General features: G+C 46.7%; 2 protein-coding genes across 2 annotated transcripts in view; one reads left to right on the top strand and one right to left on the bottom strand.

Moving 5' to 3' along the window:
- FAM168B (family with sequence similarity 168 member B) overlaps positions 1–21104 on the top strand; it is a 37393-nt gene extending 16289 nt beyond the window's left edge. The window contains exons 4-7 of the mRNA XM_027082478.1: positions 13718–13860; positions 13993–14170; positions 15998–16123; positions 16567–21104. Of these exons, the coding sequence (XP_026938279.1) occupies positions 13718–13860; positions 13993–14170; positions 15998–16110 (434 nt within the window). The 3' untranslated portion in view covers positions 16111–16123; positions 16567–21104. The remainder of the gene's footprint in view (positions 1–13717; positions 13861–13992; positions 14171–15997; positions 16124–16566) is intronic.
- Positions 20808–27282, bottom strand: part of LOC113607273 (uncharacterized) — a 253782-nt gene continuing 247307 nt past the window's right edge. Inside the window, 6 exon segments of the mRNA XM_027082476.1 lie at positions 20808–22687; positions 22690–22781; positions 23322–23399; positions 24069–24312; positions 25330–25461; positions 27153–27282. Coding sequence (XP_026938277.1) covers positions 22208–22687; positions 22690–22781; positions 23322–23399; positions 24069–24312; positions 25330–25461; positions 27153–27282 — 1156 coding nt within the window. The 3' untranslated portion in view covers positions 20808–22207.

Raw genomic sequence — 27282 nt, 5'->3', positions numbered from 1 at the left:
TGGCTTTCATTCAGGATAATTTTTGACATCCATGTTGTAGTGTATATCAGTAGTTCGTTTCTTATTATTGTTGGGTAGTATTGCATTGTACAGAAATAGCACAAATTGCTTACCCATTCACTGGCTGATGAACATTGGGACTGTGTGCAGTCTGAGGCTGTTACACATGAAACCGCTGTGAATACTTGTGTACATTCTTTATGTGGACATACCCTTCCATTTCTCTTGAGTAAATACAGAGGAGTGGAGTGGCTGGCTCTTAAGGCAGGCGTATGTTTAACTTTGTAAGAAGCTGCCACACTCTTCCAAAGGAGTTGTGCTATTTTATGTTCCCACCAGCGGTGGAAGAGAGTTCAGTTTCCTTTATATCTTTGCTAATACATGATATAGTCATTCTTTTTAATTTCAGCCATCCTAGTGAATATGTAGTGATATCTTAACTGTAGTTTTAATTTGAACTTATCTAATGACTAATAATGTTGAACATCTTTTCGTGTGCCTGTTTGCCACTTGTGTGTCTTTGGTTAAGTGTTTGTGTACATCCTTTTCTGCCTGTCAGTTTTTAAGTTTTTTTTTATTGTTGGGTTTGAGAATTCTTTATTAGATATATGATTTGCAAATATATTTTCATAGTCTGTGGCTCTTCACAGTGTCTTTAAAAGAGCAAGAGTTTTTAAATTTAATGAAGTTCACTTTATCATCTTGTTCTTTTATGAATCACGGTTTTGGTATCGTTTCTAAGAAATCTTTGCCTAACCCAGCATCACAAAGGTTTTCTCCTAGAAGTTTTATAATTTTAGGTTTTACATTTAGGTTTATGACCTATTTTGGATTAATTTTTCTATATGGTGGTAGGAATGGATTGAAGTTTATGTTTGCATAAGTATTAGTTGTTTTTTACTGTATGTGATCATGCTGCAGACAACCATAAAATGTCACTGTTCTAGAATTCTCCAGCGTAGCTCACTTGTACTCATTTTCTCTATGGAGTACAAATTGATGTAAAAATGTACTAAAAGCTTCCAACTTTCTTATTCTTTTACAAAAAGAGCCTCAGGTTTATTTGAGGCTGGTGAAGCCGTTTTCCTTGCCCAGGGTGTGAAGTGCTCCCTTGAAGGGAAAGTTTGGTGTTTATCGGGCTGGTGCTGGTGTCTGATAGTTTCCTCCTCTGGCCCACCTGTAGAACAGGTGCCATTCCTCTTCTCTCGCGTGTTTCCTTTCTTGTAGGGAGATGGGCCCTTTCTTGCCTCTTTTCCAAGACTGCTCTCAAGCCGTTCCTCTAACCCAGAAGCTGGGGCGGGCAGGTGGGAGTAGTGGTCTTGGTGGGAACAGTGGCTGCCAAGAGGGCCTGCCTTGTTGAAAGGGGTGTCCACTGATGGGTGCTGGATAGTGGTCGGCTGCCACACTGCTCGCCCAGCATTGCCAGATCTTCAGATTTTTAGGAGAAGCTGGGAATAAAGATGTATGTGAAATTTGTGAATGAAAAAGATAAAAGGCACTTGGAAGGTCCTGCCGGTGTCATGCAAGTGCTTGCAGCCACCTGATCTGAGTCTAGGCTACAGCTGTGCTCCCTTCTTTTTCTGGGATCCTCAGCATTTTCATAGCTTGAATTTTTTTTTTTTTTTAACATCTTTATTGGGGTATAATTGCTTTACAGTGGTGTGTTAGTTTCTGCTTTATAACAAAGTGAATCAGTCATACATAAACATATGTTCCCATATGTCTTCCCTCTTGCGTCTCCCTCCCTCCCACCCTCCCTATCCCACCCCTCCAGGCTGTCACAAAGCACTGAGCCAATATCCCTGTGCCATGCGGCTGCTTCCCACTAGCTATCTACCTTACTACGTTTGTTAGTGTGTATATGCCCATGACTCTCTCTCGCCCTGTCACAGCTCACCCTTCCCCCTCCCCATAACCTCAAGTCCGTTCTCTAGGAGGTCTGCGTCTTTATTCCTGCTTTACCCCTAGGTTCTTCATGACATTTTTTTCCTTAAATTCCATATATATGTGTTAGCATACGGTATTTGTCTTTTTCTTTCTGACTTACTTCACTCTGTATGACAGACTCTAGGTCTATCCACCTCATTACAAATAGCTCAATTTCGTTTCTTTTTATGGCTGAGTAATATTCCATTGTATATATGTGCCACATCTTCTTTATCCATTCATCTGATGATGGGCACTTAGGTTGTTTCCATCTCCGGGCTATTGTAAATAGAGCTGCAATGAACATTTTGGTACATGACTCTTTTTGAATTTTGGTTTTCTCAGGGTATATGCCCAGTAGTGGGATTGCTGGGTCATATGGTAGTTCTATTTGTAGTTTTTTAAGGAACCTCCATACTGTTCTCCATAGTGGCTGTACCAATTCACATTCCCTCCAGCAGTGCAAGAGTGTTCCCTTTTCTCCACACCCTCTCCAGCATTTATTGTTCATAGCTTGAATTTTTAAATTAACTTTTTCAGTGGGCTTTTTTTTCTTATGTGATGAGTAAGCCAAAATTGTCACTATAGAAAAATTAAACAAAATTTTTCTCCATTTCTGCTGCTTTCTCAATGTTCTGGTTCTCTCACCACCAGATTTTTGGACAAAGCTGATGTATTGTATAGGGGTTGTGTATGTAGCTTTTAAAGCACTTTTGCAGCCCTAACACTGCTTATTTCTTAGCTCTTACAAGTGTGACGTAGGGAGGTTTTAGAGAACCTTGTGAGGAGATGTCATGTCTTTTGCTGAAAGATTCCATCACTCAGAATCTGGAAATGGAGGTGATATTCATTTCATCCTCATGAACAAGCCTAGTAGGCTGAGTACATGTGCAACCAGAGAGGGCTGTCTGTTTTTGGAATCAGAACAGTATATTGGAAAGAGTTTGGGCTGTAGCATTACCAAGATATGGCTCAAATCCTGACTCTGTCACTCCTGGGAAAGATGTTCATTTTGGGCATTTTGTTTAATGAATCATTATATCTCCTCAGCTGTGTTAATTGAGGATTCTAGCTGCAAGCACGCAATCAAGCTCCCAAGGCACCAGGGATGCACATTCAGGCTTCTGTTCTGTTCCCGCTTACAGCCAGGAGTATCTGTAACTAATATCTGCATTGGTCATCTGAAATCATCAAGAAAACATTCAGTTCTTTTTAGTAAGCTCTATGTAAGAGGTGATTTAGATATTACATTGGCACATATTTTTAAAAGATGAAAACGTTGCTAGGAGTGATGAAAGGCTTCTCTGGTTGCTGCCATGCATGACTGGATGGCGGATAAATTGGGGAAACATTTTTGGAGGACAGTTTGGCAATATAATAGAAAGAAGCTTAAAAATGAGAATAATCAGTTATGCAAATATTTATGTATACATGTAGATATATCTAGTAAAGTAATGGTTTGATTAAACTGTTGGCTTATTTCAGTGTTTAACTGGTCTTATTACTTGTTTATGAGGGATACTTAGTAAGTGGAAATGCTTTACGATATGTCACTTTCTTTTTAAGCTCAGAATTATGTCCATGAAGTAAGATCCCAGGTTTGTTTAAAAATTAAGTTTCACTTAAGGCGGGCCACACAGGAGAGAAGAGCATTAGTGTGTTAATAGGTTGTGGGGTCATGGCCTCTGTTTCTCTCTCTCACTTAAGTTAAAGGTTTACATTCACATAGTTTAAAGATTCCTAATTTTCCTTCCTACCCCTGTTACTGTGACCCTGTGAGCATTGCTCACTGCTGTGAACGAGTGGCTGTTTTCTTCTGCAGTTACTTTTTCTTCCCTGGACCTAGTGTCCTTTATTAGATTTCTGTAACCACAAAGTTAATTAAACCCTCAGCTTCCCCCCAGGTGTGGGGTCTCTTCTCAGCATTTTAGGCCACGTAAGGTGTTCGTGTTTTCTTTTCTTGGTGGTGTCTTTTTGAAACCCTCTCTCCTACTCTGGCCTGGGCTGCTTGTCCTCTGGGCCTTACACTGGGTCGTTCTCCTCCATCACCCCAGGGAGTTCTCTCCTCTTCCCTTCCACTTGATTCCTTGTCTACTTTTGTAGTTTACTCTTCGGTTTTAGTGGAGGATCTTTTTCAGTAATCTCCCAGGAGAATATGGGAGAGTCACAGTTTTGAGATTTTTCATGTCGGAAAACATTTTATTCTGCACTCACACTTCATTGTTAGTTTGTCTGGATATAGAATTTTAGGCTAGCAGTTATTTCCCCTCAGAATTTTGAGGACATTGCCGAACTGTTTGCCAGTTTTGTTGCTGCTGCTGAGAATGTCGGTACCTTTCTGATGCTTGGTTGACTGAGCTGGGCGTCTCTTTGGTGCTCTGTAGTAGTTCTGTCTCCAGGTTATGAAATTTCATGATGCTGTGTTTGGTGCAGGTCCTTCCTCCTCACATATACTATATGTTTCTGAATTTCCAAATTTTCTAAATAAATGTTTTATACTCAGAAAGTTACTATACGCAATTTGTGTGGTATGCGGTACTTTTGGGGAAAAATGATCTGTTCCGATGTAAAAAGCTTCTGGCCCCTCACAGCAGCCTGAGAGCAGTGGCCCTGTGCGTGAGTTCTGCCCAGAGAGGAGGTCAGCCTGCGGTGATGCATGTTTGCTGAGAGTGAGGGGGAAGAAGGCTGTGGCCAGTGTGTTGTCTGTGTGGCACCCTTATGAATCGTCTTTAGGGAAGGAGCATCTGGAAAGCTGTTAGTGTTTTTGAAAGACCAAGCAATGCGTGTGTTTGGTTTTGTATTGTGAATGGTTGGCAGATCTAAATATTATTTCACAAAGTGTCTAGTTTGGATACTATGAGATGTATGTATATTTATTTATGTATTTTTAAATTTTAAGTTCATAAGATTCCTGTTGAGATTCTCTGGTGTGAGACAGTGGATCTGGTGTTATATAAAACAAAAAGGAAAGTGCCTATACACACTTGGTTTTTAATTGACTGGGGGACATGTTTGCTTTCCTTGAAATTGATTTGTCTCAGTGTTGGATAGAAAGTGATGTAATATTCATGCCCATACAAAAAACCAAAATCAATTTTCTCAAGAGTTCAGGACATAGCTCACAGTTACAAGAATAAGCAGTAAGATAATATATATTAAAAATTGTTGCTATAATTAGTAGAAATAGTGGGTGACTATTTTTCCAACATACAGAGAAGCTGAAAAAATTCACAGTAAGCATCTACGTATGGACTGCCAAGATTCTATAATTAAACTTTTTAAAATTGACTTTTTAAAAAAAATTTATTTTCTTTAGTTTTTTGGCTGCGTAGGATCTGAGTTGTGTGTGGGCTCGTTGTTGTGGCGCGTGGGCTTCTCCCTAGTTTGGTGCGTGGGCTTCTCTCTAGTTGTGGCATGCGGGCTCCAGGGTGCGTGGGCTCTGTAGTTTGAGGCACGCGGGCTCTCTCATTGAGGCGCGCGAGCTCAGTAGTTGTGGCGCGCGGGCTTAGTTGCCCCGCGGTATGTGGGATCTTAGTTCTCCAACCAGGGATCGAACCCGCGTCCCCTGCATTGGAAGGCGGATTCTTTACCACTGGACAACCAGGGAAGTCCCTAAAATCAACTTTTAAAATTAAACATTTTACTCCATCCATCCTTCAGTCCATCTCGTTTTTTCATGTGTTTTGAAGTAAGTTGTGGATGTCAGGATGCTTTTCCCCATCTACTTCAGTGGGCATATTGTTAATATTTGTTTACGGTTCTTTTAGGTTTTGTTTTTAGGTGAAATTTACATACATGAAATGCTCACATTTTAAATATACCATTCATTGTATTCTGACAAATGCATACACATGGTAGCTTCTTGGAGTCATCTCTTTATCTTCAATAAAGTGTACATATGAGGCAGGTGTTATGAAAAAGATATCTCAGATGATTAAGAGACCTCAGGCTTGCTGGATGGGTTTCTGCAGCAGTAGGCCTCTAGCCTCCCTTAAAAGAAAAGCTCGACATCATAAGTTGGCCTATTGTTGAATGTGGTAAATAAGGGACTTTACCTTTTTTTTAGTGGATATGGTGGGCCAGAAGAGTGCTTCTGAATCAGAGGACCTCTCTCTGGAGAGTTGTATGCTTAGATCTTCCTAACTTTGCTTTCATACCGTGTCCTTAGAAGCTTACTCAGGTGGACAGCTTCCAGCTTCTCTTCAATCCAAGCTCCAGGCTCTTTCTGCAGTTTGAACAGAGACAAAATTGTCATGGACTTTCTTATTAGGAATATTGATGGCTTTTTTAGAGGCTCTATTTTCTCCCAGTTTTTCATTCAGGTCATGAATGCATTGCTTGTGTGTTTTCACTTCCTCAGACAGGTTCTCCTTTCTCTTCTCATTCTTTTTTGAATCACTTTATCCTGTAGAACCATGACTTTCCATAGAGGGTTGGCTGTGTATGTATTGAACATTGGCATATTTTACCTTTATTTGTCTTTCCAGCTAGTACCTAGCTGCCAGGTTATCTTTCAGATCAGATTGCTGAAGAGCCATGCCTTCCTAGCTTATGGCCTTTTTAAAGGCTCAGAAAGCTTTTATGTTCCTCTCCTAGTAGCAGGGGACCTCTGCCGCTTCCTTCCTTGTCCCTTTAGCTCCTGCATGACTGTTGTTTCCTGGAAGGTTTTCTTAGCTCCTCTCTCAGTTGTGTGTCACCATCAGAAGGCATTATAATTTTTTCACCTTATTTACTACAAAACATTTTCAAATATACAGAAAAGTTGAGAGAACAGTGTAGTGAATGTCCATAATATCCAGCACCGAGATTCATCAGTTATCATTTTGCCGTATGTGCTTTATCTACCATATAAAGATGAGTGTGTGTGTACGTTTTGTTGTTTGTTTTTGGTTTTTTCTTGAAGCAATTCAGAGTTATAGCCTTTTTTGGCACTTGTCCTGTGGGCTTCAGTTTGACCCTCAACATAACATAATGAGGATGCTCTTCTGCATGACTGTGATACTGTTATCATACTTAGAAGCAGTAATTCTCTCATTTCATTTTATAATTCATATTTAAATTTGCCCATTTGTCCCAAAAAATTTAAAAAAGATTTGGAAATAGGATCTATTCAAAATTTACATGTTGAATTTTTTATAAAGTTGAGTTTGTTATGTCTCTTGTCTCTTTTAATCCATAAATCTACCTAACCTTTATAAAACACCTTGAAAGACTTTTTATTATGAAAAATTTGAAATAACAAAAATACATAAGTACACAGCAGGATGATGGCCACTTACCCACACCCTAGCCTCAGCAGTTACAAGTATACACAAGTACACAGTACGGGGTCCACCTGCCCATGCCCTAGACTTAGCAGTTAATAGCTTACGGTTGATCTTTTCCATCTGTACTCCTGTCACTTTCCCCTATATTATTTTGAAGCCCATCTCAGACATCACATTCATCGGTTTTTCAGTATTATCTTTAAAAGATGAATTTAAAAATACATATCATCACACCTAAAAAATAACTATGATTAATACTATCAATACTACAATCAGTATTTATATTTCCAGTTGTTTCATCTATGTCATGGATGTTTTTTAATTGTACAGTGAAGAAAGGGGGGGACCTTGTTGGTTCCTTTTAACCTATGAAAACTGGCTAGCACCAGAAATTCTGAACGTGATTTTCAAGTTTGAAGTCTAGCACTTGTTCTCAAAATATGCTAATTCTGTGAATATTTTGATTTTCCGACATTTTTATAAAAACCTGATATCCTTTTGGTCAGATGTGAGTTTAGTGACTCCAGTGAGGCTCTCTTACTTCAGGCCAGTGGGACCACGTTTAGCAGTGTTCCCCTGTGAGTTAACTCAACGATGCCGCTGCTGCAGGGTTGTGAGAAGTGGGAAGGACAGGGTAGCTCGCGGTGGAGGGAGCTGTCCAGACCTACTTTGCCTTCATCCACAAGCTTCTGTTTTTGAGACGACCTGCTCCTGCTTTTGCCATCCAGGACTGTGTCAGTGCTGCTGTTTTGGTGGTCTCTTTCCTTGTGGTTTTCCCCTGAAGTCAACACCTTGTCAAGAGGGCTGGACCTTTTGACAAGCCCTGTTGGCCCCAAGCATGGCGTGTGATGTTGGTGATGCACTCTGGCAGTTGGCAGCACTCTGCCCTGGTGCAGTGCTTCCATCACCATGACTGGTCACAAGTGTGTCCAGGCACCAGTGCCTCATTTCCTCCTCTGATGTAGTCAGTCATTTATGGGGAATTAGGAGCTATCACTGAGCCGTCTCCTGGGAGTGTCAATGCAGGGTTAGAAATTAGTGGCTTTCATAATTACCTTTTTCTTTGTAATTAAAGAAAATGTTTTGCCACCTTATTGTGGTATAATTGGTGTACAATTAAGTACATGTATTTAAAGCTTCAATTTGATGGGTTTTAACATGTATATACCTGTGAAACTATCACTTTCCTTTTCTGTCCCTCTTAAAGACTAGCAGATGAGCAGCTAGAGAGAGGGATTTAACTGCTCTTGTCTTTAATGTTGCTTTTCCAAATCCTGAGACTCTTTATTCTACTCTCTTTCAGCTCAAAACTGGTATTGAAATTTGGTGTCTTCAAATTTTGGCATTGTTTTTACTTACATAATAGTTAATGAATTTCAAAATAATATAGGGAAACCTGGTGGGAATGTAAATTTGTGCAGCCACTATGGAAAACAGTATGGAGGTTCCTTAAAAAACTAAAAATAGGGAATTCCCTGGCAGTCCAGTGTTTAGGACTCGGCGCTTTCACTGCCGGGGCCCTGGGTTCAATCCCTGGTCAGAGAATTAAGATCCCACAAGCTGTGCTAGGTGGCCAATAAATAAATAAGCAAATAAGTAAATAAAACAAAAACTAAAAATAGAGCTACCATATAATCCAGCAATCCCACTCCTGATCATATATCCGGAAAAGATAAAAACTCGTATTCGAAAAGATACCCAGTGTTCATAGCAGCACTATTTACGATAGCCAAGACGTGGAAACAACCCAAGTGCCCATCAACAGGTGATTGGTTTAAAAAGGCACGGTATATGTGTGTATGTTGGAATGTTACTCAGCCATAAAAAAGAATGAAATAATTACCATTTGAAGCAATGTGGATGGACCTAGAGAGTATTATACTAAGTGAAGTAAGTCAGACAGAGAAAGACAAATATATTGATGTCAGTTATATGTGGAATCTAAAAAATAATACAAATCTATATACAAAGCAGAAACAGACTCACAGACATAGAAAACAAACTTCAGTCTACCAAAGGGGAAAGGGAGAGGGGAGGGATAAATTAGGAGTATGGAATTAACAGATACAAATAGATACATAAAATAGAGAAGTAATAAGAATTTACTGTATAGCACAGGGAACTATTTCAATATCTTAGAATAACCTGTAATGGAAAAGAATATGAAAAAAACCCGTGTGTGTGTGTATAATTGAATCACTTTGCTGTCTACCTGAAACTAACACAATATTGTAAATCAACTGTACTTCAATACAAAATTTTTTTTCTAAAACACATAAATAGGGAAACCTGTGAGGGTCTTTTCTCCTTAAAACAGATACGAGCTGAGCTTGGGAATTACCTGGTTTGGGCAAAGGAGTCATTGCTCAGTGCAGCTGGATCTGGTTTTGTCTGAGCACCTGCTCTGATGTGTGTGACTTTGGGGCATTAACACCTTTACCAGCATCTTCATCATGAACACCATGAGGGACACTCTGGGGAATAAACGAGAAACATGGCATTTAAGGTCTTAGTGAACCCAGGCACACCAAGTGCATGATGGTTCTCAGTGGGTCTCCAGGACTGACTTGGCCCCTTGGAGGAAAGGGGGACTTGTGGTTCAAAAAAAAGATCATTTAAAACTGGTGTATCTGTTGGTGGGAATGTAAATTGATACAGCCATTATGGAGAACAGTATGGAGGTTCCTTAAAATACTAAAAATAGAACTACCATATGACCTAGCAATCCCACTACTGGGCATATACCCTGAGAAAACCATAATTGAAAAAGAGTCATGTACCACAGTGTTCATTGTAGCTCTGTTTACAATAGCCAGGACATGGAAGCAACCTACGTGTCCATCAACAGATGAGTGGATAAAGAAGATGTGGCACATACATACAGTGGAATACTACTCAGCCATAAAAAGAAACGAAATTGAGTTATTTGTAGTGAGGTGGATGGACCTAGAGTCTGTCATACAGAGTGAAGTAAGTCAGAAAGGGAAAAACAAATACCATATTTGTTTTTGCCTTGTCTTTAACGTTGCTCTTGTCTTTAACGTTGCTTTTCCAAATCCTGAGACTCCACACATATATATGGAATCTAAGGGAAAAAAATGGTTCTAAAGAACCTAGGGGCAGGACAGGAATAAAGATGCAGACGTAGAGAATGGACTTGAGGACATGGGGAGGGGGAAGGGTAAGCTGGGACGAAGTGAGAGAGTGGCATGGACATGTATACACTACCAAATGTAAAATAGATAGCTAGTGGGAAGCAGCCGCATATCACAGGGAGATCAGCTCGGTGATTTGTGACCACCTAGAGGGGTGGGAGGGAGACGCAGGAGGGAGGGGATATGGGGATATATGTATACATATAGCTGATTCACTTTGTTATAAAGCAGAAACTAACACACCATTGTAAAGCAGTTATATTCCAAGGAAGATGTTAAAAAAAAGAACAACAAAAAAACCTAGTGTATATCCTGGAAGTCATTCATTCTTTTTTTCTCTTTTAGATTAAAATATAAGTACACCGCTAAACACAGTTCAATAAAGTGGTTTAAAATTTTTAAACTTTCATTTTTTTAATACTCAGCTCATTTTTAAGTTTGAGATATAATTTATGCAAATCACCCACATATTAAATGTTCATTTGGATGGATTTTGACAATTGTCATACTCATGTAACCACCACCCAAAACAAAATACTGAGCACTTTTTTTTTTTTTTTTTTTTTTTGCGGTAAGAGGGCCTCTCAGACTGCTGTGGCCTCTCTCGTTGCGGAGCACAGGGTCCGGACGTGCAAGCTCAGTGGCCATGGCTCATGGGCCCAGCTGCTCCGCGGCGTATGGGATCTTCCTGGACTGGGGCACGAACCGGTGTCCCCTGCATTGGCTGGCGGACTCTCAACCACTGCGCCTAGGCTTTCCTTTCGCCCGTTCCAAATCATACACCACTCCCCCTACTTCTGTCACCATAGCTAGGTTTATTTAAGTGTTGAAAATGAGATCATGCAGTGTGTGCTCTGTGTCTGATGTCTTTTAAAAGGTCAGCATGCTTTGAGATTCATTCATGCTTTTGCCTTTTGATACTGAGTAGTATTTATATGGATGTATCATAATTTACCCATTTTCCTCTTGATAAACATTTGGATTATTTCCCACCTTTTGGCTATTATGAGTAAGATTGGTGAACATTTTTTACAAGTCCTGTTGTGGAAGTATGTTTTCATTCTTCTAGGGAAAGTATCTAGGAGTGAACTGTTGGGCCCTATGGGAAGTATATTTGTAGCTTTATGAGAAGTTGTATTGTTCCATGGAACTCGTGTGAGCACTCTGCCATCTCAGCCGTTCTAGTGAATGAGAAATGGCTTCTCAGACTTTTTAGAAAGCAGTTTTATTGAGGTATAATTTGCATATAAGCCATCCTTTATAAGTGCACAGTTTGGTGTGTTTGGACATGTATACAGATGTGTGACACCACAAACAGTCAAGTGACTTCATTCCTGTGAAAGATGCCCTCATGCCCTCTGGCCCCTGGGCACCACTAATTGGTTTTCTGTCTCTGTAGATTATGTTGGTCTTTCCTAGAGTTTCATATCATGTGTTACTGTGTCTGACTTCTTTTGCATATTGTATTTTTCTTTTTTTTTGAGATTTATCCCATGTTATGTGTATCAGCAGTTCTATCCTTTTGGTTGCTGAGTAGTAGTATTTTGTTGTATGGTTGTACCACAGTTTGCTGGTGGTTTAGTCTGTATAAATCAGTGGGCTATGAACGTGGCAATTCAGGGACCCTCTCTTAACCTCCCTGGAGAAAAACTCCTCTGTTGGAATGGGGAGTCAGGAGGGGAGCCAGGCATCTTACTGCTTACCAGGTAGCCTCTGAATCCCTCTTCCAGATCGTGGTCCTTCGTCACTTCCTGGCAACACATGCTGACAGCTTCTAGGTCTAGGGGAAGGGGCTTTCCAGGTGTCAGGCTGCTGCTTGACCCTCTTCACTGCCGGCTGAGAGTACAGCTTTTTTGAGTCTGCTAAATTATTTTCCACTTGTACTTTTAAAAAGATTCCAAAATTATTAGGTTCTAAAATGTCTTTTCTCTATTCTTGATCTGTGTGGCTTTGTGTCTTTTTATTTATTAATCTGCTTTATTGTCATTTTGGGTGGGGACAAAGGCAAAAGTATGTGTTCAGCCTGCTGTACCTTAGACCCAAAAGTCTTTTTAGCAAAACCCTGGTGTTTAAACGACAAGTTTTTCCTTTTGTTTTTGCTGTAATTAACAACACTGTGGTGAGCATGCTTACAGTTCAGCCTTTGTTCAAATCCATGCTTATTTCTTTTTTTCTTTTTTAATTGAAGTGTAGTTGATGTACAGTATTTTATAAGTTACCAGGGTACAATACAGTGATGCACAGTTATTAAAGGTTATATTCCATTTATAGTTACTGTAAATATTGGCTGTATTCCCTATGTGTGTCCTTGTAGTTTGTACCTCTGAATCCCCTACCCCTGTGTTGCCCCCCTCCTCCCTTCCCTCTCCAGTGAACCGCTGGTTTGTTCTCTATATCTGTGAGTCTGCTTCTTTTTTGTTATATTCACTAGTTTGTTGTATTTTTTAGATTCTACATATAAGTGATACCATACAGTATTTGTCTCTTTCTGATTTATTTCACTTAGCATAATACCCTCCACGTCCATCCATGTTGCAAATGACAAAGTTTCCTTCTTTTTTTATGGTTGAGTAACATTCCCGTGCGTGACCATATGTATGTGTGTGTTTCCCACATCTTCTTTATCTGTTGATGGACACTTAGGGTTGCTTTCTATCTTGACAATTGTAAATAATTCTGCTATGAACATTGGGATACATGTATCTTTTCAAATTAGTGTTTTCGTTTTCTTGGGATAAATACCCTGGAGTGGAATTGCTGAGTCATGTGGTAGTTCTATTTTTAGTGTTTTGAGAAACTTCCATACTGTTTTCCATAGTGGCTGTACCAATTTGTGTTCTTACCAACGGTGTATGAGGATTCCCTTTCCTCCACAGCTTCACTGACTTTTGTTATTTGTGTTCTTTTTATTCATAGCCATTCTCACAGGTGTGAGGCGATAGATCCCTCACTGTGGTTTTGATTTGCGTTTCCCTGATGATGAGCTATGTTGAGCATCTTTTTATGTGCTGTGCTTGTTTCTTTAAGACAAATTTCTAGAAGTAGAATGGTGGGGTTAAAAGACATACATACTTTTAATGCCAAATTGTGCCCCAGCAAGGGCGTGCTAATTTAAATTCCGACAGGACCAGTGTTTCTTTCCTGTTCCTATGTAAGTATGCACTCGGTAGAACTTTCTCCCCACCCCCCGAAAAAAAAAATACTTGCACATATAAAGTCTAAGCAGTGAAGCCACATCTCAGCAGAGGTGTCAGATATGACTGTGGTCAGGGCTGGAACACTGCCTCGTTCCTCGCTGCATGCTTGGTTCGTCCCCTGTGTCTGGCCGAGTGTGGGTTTGAATTAAGGCTTTGGGCTTCTTTGTTTCAGGTTACACTCCTGGCACACCTTACAAAGTGTCCTGTTCCCCCACCAGCGGGGCGGTGCCACCGTACTCCTCCTCCCCCAACCCCTACCAGACCGCTGTGTACCCCGTGCGAAGTGCCTACCCCCAGCAGAGCCCGTACGCACAGGTAGGCCTGGGGCGCGCTGTGGGAGTCTTACGGGGTCTCCTGGGCACTGTGCTTGTGGGAATGGCCGATTTCTCGGGGCTCTGACCCTCTGGGTGTGGGACCCTGTGGCCCTCGTCTCTCTTCTTTCCCCAGCAAGGCACGTACTACCCCCAGCCCCTGTATGCAGCACCCCCTCACGTCATCCACCACACCACAGTGGTGCAGCCCAACGGCATGCCGGCGACGGTGTACCCTGCTGCCATCCCTCCGCCTAGAGGCAACGGCGTCACCATGGGCATGGTGGCGGGGACCACTATGGCCATGTCAGCGGGTGAGTCCTTGGCCCTGGGGTGCCTGCTCTGTGATGGCATGAGGGCTGGGGGAAGGGAGCGCTCACCAGTACTCTGACCCTTGGCTTTGATTTTTCATGGCTAGGGTTGTGTGGAAGGACAGCTGATCCTTTTGGGAAGAAGTGGCATGTTGTGTTTTTCTTTACCTCCCCTCCTTTCTCTTCGCTCTCCTTTCAGTTGAGACTGGAGTGTGGGGTTTAGACCATGAACCAAGTACCTTTTCCATAGACCATGACTGAGTAGCCGTCTCCAAATGGGATGGGGCCACTTTTTTTGGAGAGCTGAGTCACTTGGCTGTAGGGACAAGGAGTGACCAGATGCCTATGGCGAGCACATAGAGCTTGGGCAGAGGGGGGGGTACTTTGTGATCTGGGGGCTGGCCCTGTTGATCCTCCCCTTCAGTGTGGGATACCAGTGCAGGCCAAGCTGTCTGAACGGGGATGTTTCTATGAATCTAGGAAAGCCGGTCTTGTGTTCATAGAGATAACAGCTGCCTGTAGAAATCCTTTGGCGTACATTGATTTTATCTCCCCAGGCTTCCCCTAGGTCTGGAAAATAAACCACAGACAGAAGAGACCCGTGGCTGGAATGGGCCTGTCTCCATGGAACCTTGGAGTGTTTGAGGGCTTGACTGAATGTCTAGGGATTAGGTTACCTCCTGTGGGCATGTGAATTGTCTGTGGTGAGGGGCCAGGTACACACAATGCGTTTGGTTGCCCATGACTGGGTCTTTAGAAAAAAAAATACATATGTGTATATATATATATATATATATATATATATATATATATATATAGTTCCCTCTTTGTTTTCCTAGACTTCAGTATAAGGAAGACGTGTCAGGAGAGAATGGTGTTTCAGGATACCATGTGTGTTTCTGCTTAGAGTCACTCTTTTATTTGGTTTTCCCATACTTAGCCGTGAAGGCGGAGGAGAGTCTGGCACAGATAGAAACTGCGTGTTTGCGGCACATGGAGGGTGGGGATGGCAGGCCCTGGTGTGGGTGCCCTGGTGTGGGTGCAGGCAGGAAGGAGGAGGAGAGGAGGGCTGCCGGGTGAGGCTGTAGCTTCGAGGTGGTGCTTGTCCGTGAATGGACACAGCCGAGTTTTCTGCAGTTTCAGGGAAAACATGCTTAGCTTACGGTACTCAGAAGCTCATGTAGTTGGGAATCTCCCTCCGCCTCCCTCTCTCCCTCTCTTCCAGTTATTTATTACCACCATAACCCAAGTGTACAGGTCAGTGGTGTTATCACACTGTGGTGTCACATCTCCAGAACTTTCTCGTCCTGGAGAACTGAAGCTCTGTACCCATTAAACAGCTCCCCCTTCCCCTTGGCCCAGACCCTGGCAACCACCATTCTCCTTTCTGTCACTATCCATTTGACTCCTCTAGGGACCTCGTATAAGTGGACTCATGCGGAATTTGTCTTTTTGTGACTGGCTTATTTCACTGAGCATAATGTCCTCAGGGTTCATCCGTGTTGTAGCATGTGACTAATTCCCTTCCTTTTTAAGGCCGAATAATATTTTTGTTTTCTTTTTATCACCTCATCTGGAAAAATAATACGGTATGCTTTTATGGAGAGGAGGCCCAAAGGCTTCTGCAGACATGCTATCCATGCGAGCTTGCTGTGTTTATACAGCTTTGACTTGTATATAATCAAGAGTTCTGAGAGCATTGTGGGTCAGAGCCAACCCCTCTTCCTGTCTGCCTCCCGCCTTGCCACGGGGGTTGGGCGGGAGCTCCCCTGTAAGAGGGAGCAGTGGTGGGGTGCTGCCCTCCACTGAGATGCCTGCTCTTCCTTCCAGGTACCTTGCTGACTGCCCACTCCCCAACTCCTGTCGCCCCCCACCCCGTCACCGTGCCCACCTATCGGGCCCCAGGAACGCCCACCTACAGCTATGTGCCCCCCCAGTGGTGATCACCCTGCAAACGTAAGTGACTGGTGAAGCCCGAGGCCAGCTTGTGACTAAAGTGCATTTTTTTAAGAGGAGAATGGGAGATCTGTGTCATTTTAAATACTGCCAAGAAAAATGCTACCTGATGATCCAAAGGCAATGCAGCGTTTAAATTTTTGTCCTTATTGGGACTCTGCAGAGGAAAGAAGAAGGAAACCATGAGTTCTTGCTGTGCATCCTCTGCACTGTGTCCCTTACCTGGGCTGTGCTCTAGTCTCCTGCCCGCCTCCTGCAGGAAGTAGGACTCCAGTTGTAACTGGAAGTCTCTGGGGTCCGTGGGAACCAGCACGGCTGCCTCTCTTGCTGCTGCCCTTTCTTGTCCTAGTGGATCTCCTCCTCCAGTTGAATGCCTCCTTTCCTGAGCAGTGGTGCCAGAGGAGCTGTGTGTGACTGTGTCCATCTTTCTCCCCACCCCCCAGGTTTGTGGATGGAGCTGTGCAGTCACATCATGGAGGTTCCACAGCTGGTGCTGCAGGCCTTGTGCCTCCAACCAGGACTTTCTTCTTAATGCTCTCGACACTTAGCTAAACACTACTACGGCCGGCCCAGCAGGTCCTAGCACCCTCAGTCTCCAACTGACTCTGTGGGTTGGTCTTAAAGCAAATCCTGTTTGGTGGGCTGCCAGGCAATTTTTTAGCTAACTGTAATGATAAAAAGGGAGTGTTAATCTGTTCTGAATCATATCTAGTTGAATGCATGTTAAAAAAACACAAAAACAAAGCTTGCTCAATCTACCTGCAGTGACTGATGCAGAACCATCATATGCAAAATCCAAAGGAATGGAAAAGTATTTTACAACTTGTATCACTAATGCACTGTTGTAATGTATGCAAAGTCTTAAAGTTATAAGTGTTAAAGTGAATTTCTTCATAGAGCATCTGAAATCTCTTTGATGATTCTTCAGCCTTTTGGGGTTGACGTGGGTTGCCAGTTGGAAACGTGGACTTCTAGTTTCCACCCATCTGTTCCTTTTGCACGGACTGCACTGGGAGAGAGTTGCAGGGACGGGGAGAGTGTGGGGAGGCCACCGCTGCTTGGGGTGCAGCCAGGTTAATGGCTTTCTCTCCATTTAGGCTTGTGGGGTCAGTGTGATGTGGACGTCCTTAGGGATTACCATGAATCCAGTTAGGGACACAAGGTGGTTTATGTATCAGCAAAGCAATTTTCCCTGCCATCTAAATTTTCATTACAAATCTCTTACAGATAGAGATGATGTTTTCTATATGTTTAATGGAAAAGTCCTATGTAGAGCTAAATTATTTTCCTGGGATGGGAGATATATGAGAGAACCAGCCACACTTGGAGGAGGTATTGGCCTCACCTTTATTTAGCTTAGAAAAATCATTCCTTTCCCCCCTACCCCCACCCGCCCGGGAAATGTCTGAGTCACCTGAAAACATATGTAGGCATTGTTGTTCTTCCTCTCACAAAGAAGGCAAAGACTTCATTCAGCTGTGTGTTATGAAGAAAGTTGTATATTTAAGAACTTTTAAAAGGGAACAGAACTTTATTGGATATTGATTGTTCCTTGTAGAGAGGCAGGGCTGTGGCTGTGTTTCGGCCCATGCACTTGATGGGGACTTGTCCTCTGAGACCACCTGGAGGGCGCTCGTGGAGATGGCTGTGGGGAGGTGTGAGGAAAGGGCTGGCGCCTGTTGTCTGTGAGCCCCTTTGGCCATCTCTTCTCGTGGCTGGGGACACTCAGCACAAAGCACGTGTGGACAGCAAAGGGCCAGGCAGCATCAGAACGTGTTTGCCTGCCAGAACTTATCACAGAAAGGATTTTGTGTTTAAAATCTGAATATTGTACATAAGAAACCAAGAGGAATTTTTGCCTAAATGTGCCCAACTTGTATCGATGGGTGTGTGTGTGTGTGTGTCTGTCCTCAGATGAAGTCGGAGGGGGTGGGGGGTGAGGGCTGTTCCCTTTCAGCGGTCTGTCAGGGGCGGGGGTGCCCCTGCTCCACCCCGTCGTCGTTTCAAGCGCTGTGGGCTTCAGGTGGGGAGGGCGCCTTTCTCTCCTTACGGCTCCGGCAGCTGGTCAGGGCTCCAGCACTGGGGTGGCGTTCAGCCCCGGATGGTGAGTGGATACCTGACCCCTGAGCCTTTGGTAACCTTATTTTTTATAGTAAGTACTCTTCATAGTTTTCTTTTTCACATTTTATTTTATAAGAGTTTTAGGAATATTTTTGCATGGATCATTGTAAACAGAAGATTTATTTCTAATGTCTGTAACATAGTGTGTTTACTGATAAGTACTTTAAATTGCTTCAAGAGCACTTAACCCACCTTTGTATGTGTGTATTCATGTGTGTGTGTGTGTGTGTGTGTGTGTGTGTGTGTGTGTGTGTGTGTGAGTAGCAGCCATTTACCCCAGGCACACTGTCCACTTCAACTCTTTGTTGGTAATTCCATCTGTATAGTGGACGGTTTGTAATATCAATATGTTCTAAGGGTTCCAGGGGCTGAACAGAGAAGTTGGTTTCCCCAGTTTAGCGTAATAAGATAGGAGAAAATAAGAGTTTAGGATATGCTTTTTAAACGTCCCAGTGTGCGCACACACAGAAACACACATGCCACTACCTGTAAGGATTGGACTCATTTGAATTCAGGAGGAAGTTATGAGAAATTATATAGGCTGTTTCTTCCAGCTTGCCTGAGACTTGGCACACACAGGGTGAGTGTTTTCACGAGCACTGAATTAAATGGTGTTTTCAAGAGAAAGAAAAGAGTGGGTTTCGTTTTCTCCCCATTTACATCAGCTTTATAAACACTTTCCCCCCTGTAATTTCTTTAAAAATCTTATTTCCCTTTTGTGAAGTTGAGTTGGGAGACTTCATCAGATACTTTTGCATTATGGAATACATCTCTGTGGAAACCTTTTTAATTTTGAAACTATCGGCATCAGCTACCAAATATGGAAGGTAGATCTTGTCTAGCAGGTGAGAATCTGGATATAATGAATAGTAACAAAACTATCATATGTTGTAATTTTAGCAGCATTTAGTTCCAGTAAAATTAACTAAGGAATAGAGCTTCTGTTATAAAGTTGCATAATTTGATATCCTAAGCACAATAGTAGAACATTCAGAGAAATTTTGCATTTTTTATATGTGACATTCCTAATTTGAGAGTCTTTCAGCTAAATTACAGTTATTTTAGAAGTTGAGACAGGCAAGTAAAGGAACTAATTCCTATAAACATAGGTATCATCATGGATATATATATTTTTTTTCATGAATATTTTTAAGAAATTTTATTCTTCAGCCTTCCCCTAAGGTTTAGAAGGTATGTTTCTCTGCTTAGGGAAATCTTGTTTGGATCTGGGCCAGGTGACTGAACGTTTCACGACGAGTGATGGTCCCGTCATCCTGCTGCCTTTGAGAACTGAGGCCAGCATCCGGGCCAGGGCCATTCATGGTGACAAGCACAGAAGCGCTTCCAGAATCTTTTACGTCTCTTGTGTTCAACCTTTTCTCAGCACTCTTATTGGTTTGGTTATTAAGCCTACCAGTTGTATTATGTGACTCTGTTTCTTGAGTGCTATGCAAATGTAGTATTTACAGGAGCCGAATGTGGTTCTGAGCTGTGGGCTGGACAACTGGTCGGTACGCGCCCTGCCCTTCCCAGGCTGGGCATGCAGTGCCTCGCTCCATCTGCTGGCATCGGCACTTCAAACAAGAGGAAACAGATTCTTGGGGCTTGGGATGTACTAATCTCTGGTAGTGCTGTCCTGCCAGCAGGTGGAGAAAGGATGGCAGGCACCAGACGCATCAGTATTGGGGCTTGCTTTTTAAGAAGGAAACCCAGACTAATTCACCTGTCCTTTGTAAACATTTGGAAACAGTATTACTCAGACCAGTTGGGCCACCTTCTCCCTATCTGGCAGCTAACGGCTGGACACCCCCGTTCTTGCCAGCCTGGGCATTGCCCAGACGGGACGCCTGCCTGACTTCCTCTGGCCGTGCAAGGGCAGGCTTAAGGGTGTGGGGCTTGAGGTGGGGGGCAGCTTCTGGTTCTTCTCTTGGTGCTTTCTAAGGACGGGTGTGTCTCTAGAGAGGAGTGGTTGGCATAGGGGAAGGGTGGCCCGCGTGACTCTCCTCTAGCACATTTCACATGTTGGTATGTTTTTTTGTCCTGAGCTGTTTGTTACTCAACCTGAGCTTTCTGAAAGGAGCCTGCAGAGGACAGCCTGCAAAGGAGGGTCTGATCTTTTCAGGTAGAAAGTTGCAGAGTTGATCTTACATGTTTCAGAGGATTTGTCTCTTTCCCCACCCTATTCTCTTGAACAGAAAACCTCTGGGGTAATCTTATTTGAATCCCCGGGATCAAACGTCAAGTCACTTGGGACAGGGAGACGAGGAGAGGCTGGCATCTCTGTGCAGGGAGCCTGCAGTGAGCTTCAGGGGATGCTGTGCTCCCAGGATTGGTGTGTTGGAGATGACAAGTGTCTTGGCTTGGCCTCCTGAGCCCTGTTGGTCTCCTGTAGGTCCTCGTGCAGACCAGTGGTTGGTAGACCAGTTGGGCTGGACCTGAGGCCAGCTCTCCTGTGTTCCTGGCGGGGTTACTGTGATGGCCACTCAAGGGAGACCCCAGGGAGCCACTGTTACTGACTAGGAAATTGGTTTTTGTTTTTTTTAAAACGATTTTGGAATACTGTTTTTTTTTTTTTTAGACCGTTCTCATAGTACTTTTTTAAAACTTAAGTCAGCATTGTCTTCCAGTGTTAAAGGCCCCCCTCACCTCTGCATTGAACTTAAGGTGTCAATCAATACAAAGGAATGGAACACCCATCCTGAGCCAATTCCATTATGTGTAAATTCGTACTATTTTAATTTTTTATGCAATCTGATGAGTAGATGAGCTCAGATTTAAAATTCTTAAAAGCACGTTTATTGTAACAAGAATTGTTATGTATTAATACTGCAGTTTTCAATAAAGATTGACTTGTGTTGCATATTGTGATTTTCATGATTTTTCCCCATAGGTTTTGTCTCCAGGTGGCTTGGCCTGGATGGAAGGTGTAGTGTCTCTTAAGTTAGGAAGTCCAGGGGTTTCAGGCTCAGCCCCAGTGACCTGGGCAGTATGTACGGGTGTGAAGGTAGCAGGTTGTGGGTAAGGGGAGGGAAGCCACCCTTGTTCCTCCTCTTGTGGTCCTGTGGCCTGGGTCCTCCTGGGAGGAAGACACATCCTTCCCCATTTCACCAAGGAGGAAGGTGAGACCCAGAAAGATTACGGACTGCCTGTCCCCCAAACTCACTTCAGCTAAACAGACTGACTCTGGAAGCAGCCAGGCAGGGAGGTGCTGAGACAGCTCCCAGTTACCCGGGGCCTCTCTGAAGCCTCTGTCCACCAAAGCCCTGGGGGCCTAGCTCATTCCTCTAGTCTTAGGAAAGGCCTGGGGTAGAAACAGATAAGTGGCGAGGGGACGGACGAGAAAATGCACAGAAAGCAAGGGCCGGCAGCCAGGTTATTTTTCACAAGTTTCTTTATGAAATTAAATGTGGTTTCTGGCTTGGAGAAGGTGTAGTGCAAGAGTGACTGTACATGCTGCTGAATTCCCGTGGGCCACAGGGGCGGCTCCGTGCCCTAAGCCAGGCCCTGGCCACACTCATTGGTGCCCCTCCTCTGTGGGATGTGGGCTTCCTTCCAACCCACATGCCCACCAGCCTCTGGGTGGGTCAGTCCTGGGTGCCGGGCCACAGAATTCAGTCCTTATGGCTTCTCACGCTCACTTAGGGTAAGGCAGTCTTTCTGTGTCACTAACAATTCTTTTTCTCTACCGTTAGAAAAACAAAATCTGAACAAAAAATACTGGAACCAGGTTCTGGAATCACCCCACAGCTACAGGTGGACTGGTCACAAACCCTGACAGAAGTATTCAGCTGACTATGGTTTTCTTTCCACTATAAACAAACACATCACAAGTGAAGAGAGGGTGTCCAGCAGCCAGGAGTGTCTAGAGAGGGGCTGGGAAGCAAAAACGGGTGGGCTCTGGGCCAGATGTTTCTGTGTGCAGAATTCCTGGTTCCCACCCACCAGGGACGCAGGCTGCCTGGTTCACCAGCTGGGGGCCTGCAAGGAGAACAGGAGGGCAGAGGGGCACACAGCCTGGCTCTGCAGGTGGCCGAAGGCAGAGACGTCTCCTGCCCAGAGAAACCAGGGGCAGGAGGGACGATTAGATGTCCCCAGAAGAGGGTCCAAAGCGGCATTCTCACACGTGCTGGCCTGGTGGTGGTTCTGAGCTGTGGCTCCCAGGAGGCCCCGCACAGGCCGAGAGGGTGGCGGGAGGTTCACGTGCTGGGGGCCTGCCTCTCCAGCCAGCGTCTCCAGCGCCCCAGTAGTGGAGAGGAAACCGGGAATGGGGGCACCTCGCACGTCCCACCTCCAGTCTGCGTAACAGGCAGAGGAAGGCCGGGGAGGAAAAGCTGGAGGCCCGCCGGCGGGGCAGGTCCAGATGGTGCCATTGGCGGGGCGTGGGCTCACTTGCGGAAGGGCGCCAGCCGGCTGATGCTGTGCCAGAAGGTGGACGGCTTCCGCTTGGGCTCTGCCAGCACCAGGACCTGTTGCTGCGGCAGGCTGGTGGGCAGAGCTGGGTGCTTCTGGCGTGTCAGGTAGTAGGGCCGGCTGAGGGCTGGGCAGGGGAAGAGAGCAGGGGTCGGAGGTGTGTTGGGAGCCGCGTGGCACAGGGCAGAGCCTGTGGGGGCAGCGGGCCATCCCCGGGCTGCCTCCAACACCCACCCTTGCTCCCCTGGGGCTGACCACACCCAAGGGCCTGGGCTGCCCTCCGTGGTCTGCAGGGGTATGGCCAGGGGTCGTGGGAAGGCGTGAGGCCTGGAGCTGCTCTTGGGGGGGCGTTTAACGTTTCTGTAGGAACAGGCTGTTAGTTCCTTGCCACGAGGTGCCTAGGCCGGCTGCCAGGAAGCAGCCCTGCCTGGGGAAGGAAAAGCTGGCACCGAACAGCACCGTGCTGCTCCCGGGAGCCTGCGGGGCTGGAGAGCAGGAATATCCACCGCGTGCCTAAGCAGGCTTCCCCTCACCAGCGGCCCCTCACCACCAACCTTTGGGAACACAGACCTGCAAAGGGCAGTGGGCACCTCTGAGGACCCAGGCCCAGCTGACCCTGCTTTGGGCCGGGCTGCCGTGGGTGGAGGTGGGACCACCACCTGCTTACCTTTGGGCTTCCCGACAGCCTGCTGCTTGCTGGCGTTCAGCATGGCCTGCTTCCTCTGTAGCTGGGTGATGGAGAAGCCTGAGAAGGGGTCACAAATGAGAGCCACAGCTGCCCTCCCACACGCCCCTCCTCCCCCCCGCCACGGTCCTCTTGCCCTGGCACCAGTGCAGTCTCTGTGCACCCGGCCCTGCCCATGGTACTCGGGGGCTCAGCATCCCGCCCCACCAGCCTGGCTCGGCCGCCCAGGCGGAGGACGTGCTCCGCAGGGGCGCTCTGGTGCACCTCTCGGTGGCCTCCCTCGTCGCCCTGCCCCGTCGCTCACCCTGCCCGGCTCACCGACGTGGCTGGTGCCTACTGTCCTTTCTCGGCCCTGTGGAGGCGGCTCCTTTGCCAGATCCAGAACCGACCTGGTCACCGCCCAGCGGGATGGCCAGGGGCCCAAGGACAGGAGGGGAGTGCCCTGCTCACGTGGGGCAGGGGGAGGCCTCTGGAGGCCGGCGCCCACCTCCCACTCCAACTGAGCAGAGGCTCCCACCCTATGGAGTGTGTGCACGCGTGTGGCGGGGGGCAGTGACCCATGCCTGGGGCCGAAGCCACGACGTGTCCCAGAGCCTCGCCAAACCCCGAGGTTCTGCCCGTGTGAGACCGGCCTCTCACAGTCCCAAGGTCATGCCGGCTCCCCGGCACGGGGGCACGGAGGGCTGGGTGGGCCCTCGCGGTGGGGCCAGGCCAAGCGGGCTCTCGCACCTGTCTCCTGGTCCAGCCGCACCTGGTCCCGCTCCCTGGCGAAGGCCTTGAGCCAGCGCTGCTTCTGCTCGGGCTTCTTGGCGCACAGCAGCTGGCTCTCCCCTGAGGGGCCGCAGCGCAGCCGGAAGGCGTTCCTGACGCTCACGTGGAGCTCCCCGTCCTTCCCGTCCTCCAGGTCCACCAGCTCCAGGCCATCCAGGTCCAGTCGGCCCTTGTAGTAGAGCACGTCCCGGCGGAGAAGGTCCTGCCAGAGATGCCGTGAGCCCCCCAGCCCGCCTGCTTGCCCGGCCCCGCGGCCTGAACCATCCTCCTGACCGCGTCCGAGGCCCTGCCTCACCTTCTGCCCTGTGACCAGAAGGGCCAGCGGGCTGCAGAAAGTGATCTCGGGAGGGAGAGCGAGCCTGGCTCGGCCCACGACCACATGCTGAACCCATGGCGAAGGAGGCGCTCCTCGAGTTAACATTTACTGGCTGGCCTGGGGGTCTCTAAACACCCCCAGCCTCACGGGGAGGCAGCCATGGAGACAGGCAGCAGGCCAGGGCCCACAGTGTGCAGCAAAGGAGAGCATCAGTCTACCGAGGCCAGGCCAGAGCCAGCGCTCAGGAGGGCTGCCCAGCCACTTGTGCCATGTTTTGAAAGGGGAGTAGAAGCCAGCAGCGAAGAGGAGGCCTGGAGGCAGCTGGAACAGAGGATCCCAGGGTTGGGAAGGGGAAGCTGAGGTTTGCAGGAAGAGAAGAGCTGGCTTGAGAAGCGAGCAGGGGCTCTTCAGGAAGGAGGGTGTTCTTAACAGCACTGCACGCCGGTCAGACTCTGAGGGCCACCCTCTGGTCCCTGGGCCACTAGGCTCACTCTGTAGACAGCCCCCTACCGTGCGCACGCACGTGTACGTGTGTGTGTGTGAGATTTTCTCTGGGCACCAGGGCCCCAGGGAGAGGAATCGCGTGTGTGTGTGTGTGTGTGTCATTTGGGCAGCAGGGCCCCGGGGAGAGGAATCGTGTGTGTGTGTGTGTGTCATTTGGGCACCAGGGCCCCAGGGAGAGGAATCGTGTGTGTGTGTGTGTGTGTGTGTGTGTGTGTGTGTGTGTGTGTCATTTGGGCAGCAGGGCCCCGGGGAGAGGAATCGTGTGTGTGTGTGTGTGTGTGTGTGTGTGTGTGTGTGTGTGTCTCATTTTCTCTGGGCAGCTGCTCCCAGCCCTCGACCTCACTTCCTCCATTCCTGCTCTGAACAGGTCCATCTAGCAGGGAAGAGTGACTCTTGTACCTTCTTACAGTAGATGAGCTGGTGGTCAAAGAGAAAAAACATCCTCTGCTGGCTCTTGGCTTGTGGCTGTGTGACACGAGTCAGCTCCCCCGAGTGGATGAGTTCTGAGCTCCTGACCAGGAGATCTTCTCCCTGGGGGACCCAAGGGGAGCCGTGAGCTGAGTGCTCCCATCCTGGGGCTTAGAGCAAGGCTCTGCTGGGCTCGGCGTCCTGCCTCTACTGCTGGCTCGGTAGGTGGGGTCCTTACTGGCCCTGCCTGCCCGCGGCCCCCGTCGGGCCAGGGTCTGCAGCAAGCAGCAGGCCATAGAGGAAGGGGTTGCTCTTGAAGCCCGAGGAAGTGGGGTGGAGTCAGAAGGCGGTTTGGCCTAGGAGTCGGTCATCTCCGTTAAATGAGGCCCCACAGCAGTCAGTGGCGTGAGCATTCGCAACGTGGCTAATCCCTATCAAGGTGTCATTTAGGAAAACTATACACCGATTTTTAAGACTTAGTATGAAATCAAGACTGTGACTATTTCACCAATGGTATTTTATATGTTGATTACATGTGGAAATGATATTTTGGATATACTGAGTTAAACGAAACATCATTAAAGTTAGTTTCACCTGTTTTTTTCTTTTTCTTTTTTGGCGGTACGCGGGCCTCTCACTGTTGTGGCCTCTCCTGCTGCGGAGCACAGGCTCCGGACGCGCAGGCTCAGCGGCCGTGGCTCACGGGCCCAGCCGCTCCACAGCATGTGGGACCCTCCTGGACCGGGGCACGAACCTGCATCCCCTGCATTGGCAGGTGGACTCTCAACCACTGCGCCACCAGGGAAGCCCCTTTTTTTCATTTTTAAGATAGATCCTAACACATACAAAATTCCCTGTGTGGCTCACACGGTACTTTGATTGGACAGTGTGGCTCTAGAGAACAATTAGACCTGGCTGGAAGTCACTTCCGAGGCCTGTCTTTTAAAAGGGGTCTTGCAGGTTTTCCTCTGGCTCAGTGTTACTTAGTACCTGAATTCCTATCATCAGACTTCACACTTTCAGATGAAGCCCTACTGCGCCCAGTTCCTCCAGGAAAATGCAAACCACAGCCAGGCGCTATTGGTAGCCATTCAGTTTGGGATAAGTGAGTTTGTGAGGGTCCTTGGTCAGGGCTGGGCCTCAGAACCAGTCATCAGGAAAACAAAAGCCAGGCACCCAAAACAAAACACAAATCAAACACTCAGCCCCCCTCTCAGGGAGTCTAATTCCGTATTTCTAGGATGGGGCCTAGGAATCTTGTTTTTTCACAGATTTTACGGTTGGTGGGCGGGGTTGGAGAGAACAGGACAGGACCGCCGCCGTTAGTTCAGGCATCCGTGCTGCCTTAGAAGACGAGACTGGCCCACGTGAGGGGATTGTGTATGCCAGGAAAACGGAACCAGGAGGCTCCTCCGACCGGTGGCAATCCGTCTCTGGTCACACTGTGGCAAGCCTGGCCCCTTCTGTTGGGAGCCCCAGAAGTTAACTCGAACTTGGGGGCCCAGCCTGTCCCCAGAGGCTGGCTGGCTGCACCCTGAGAGGAGCATGTGGCATTTTACACGTGCCCTGAGCTCTTCACCAGGAAGGAGGCCAGCAGGCCTGCTCCGGGAGCAGCGCTCAAGGCCTGGGGCTCGGACACGGGCCGGGCTGGCCCTGCAGAGCCCCAGCTCTCCCTCCTGACACTAGCTCCTGTTTGCTGGCTCCTAGGAGCATGGCCCCCTGCTTCAGCGCCCTCCTAGGTTTCTCAGGGGCAAGCATGGTTTTAAAGCCAAGGCCAAGCCCCACGGCATTTTCTGGGGGTATTGGGCCCTCACCTCCCAGTCCTCTATGGAGCTCTGCCACTGAGCGATCTTGTCGATGTTTTCAAGTCTCCGTTTCCGTTCGTTGATGAGCTGGGCCACATTCTTCATGGCATGTAAGGCAGCTTCCACGTCCTTGAAATCC

The sequence above is a fragment of the Aethalodelphis obliquidens genome, unplaced genomic scaffold (assembly GCF_003676395.1).
Source record: "Aethalodelphis obliquidens isolate GAN/ISIS:26980383/991018 unplaced genomic scaffold, ASM367639v1 scaffold47, whole genome shotgun sequence".
Classification (NCBI taxonomy): domain Eukaryota; kingdom Metazoa; phylum Chordata; class Mammalia; order Artiodactyla; family Delphinidae; genus Aethalodelphis; species Aethalodelphis obliquidens.
This window is presented reverse-complemented; position numbering and strand designations above follow the sequence as displayed.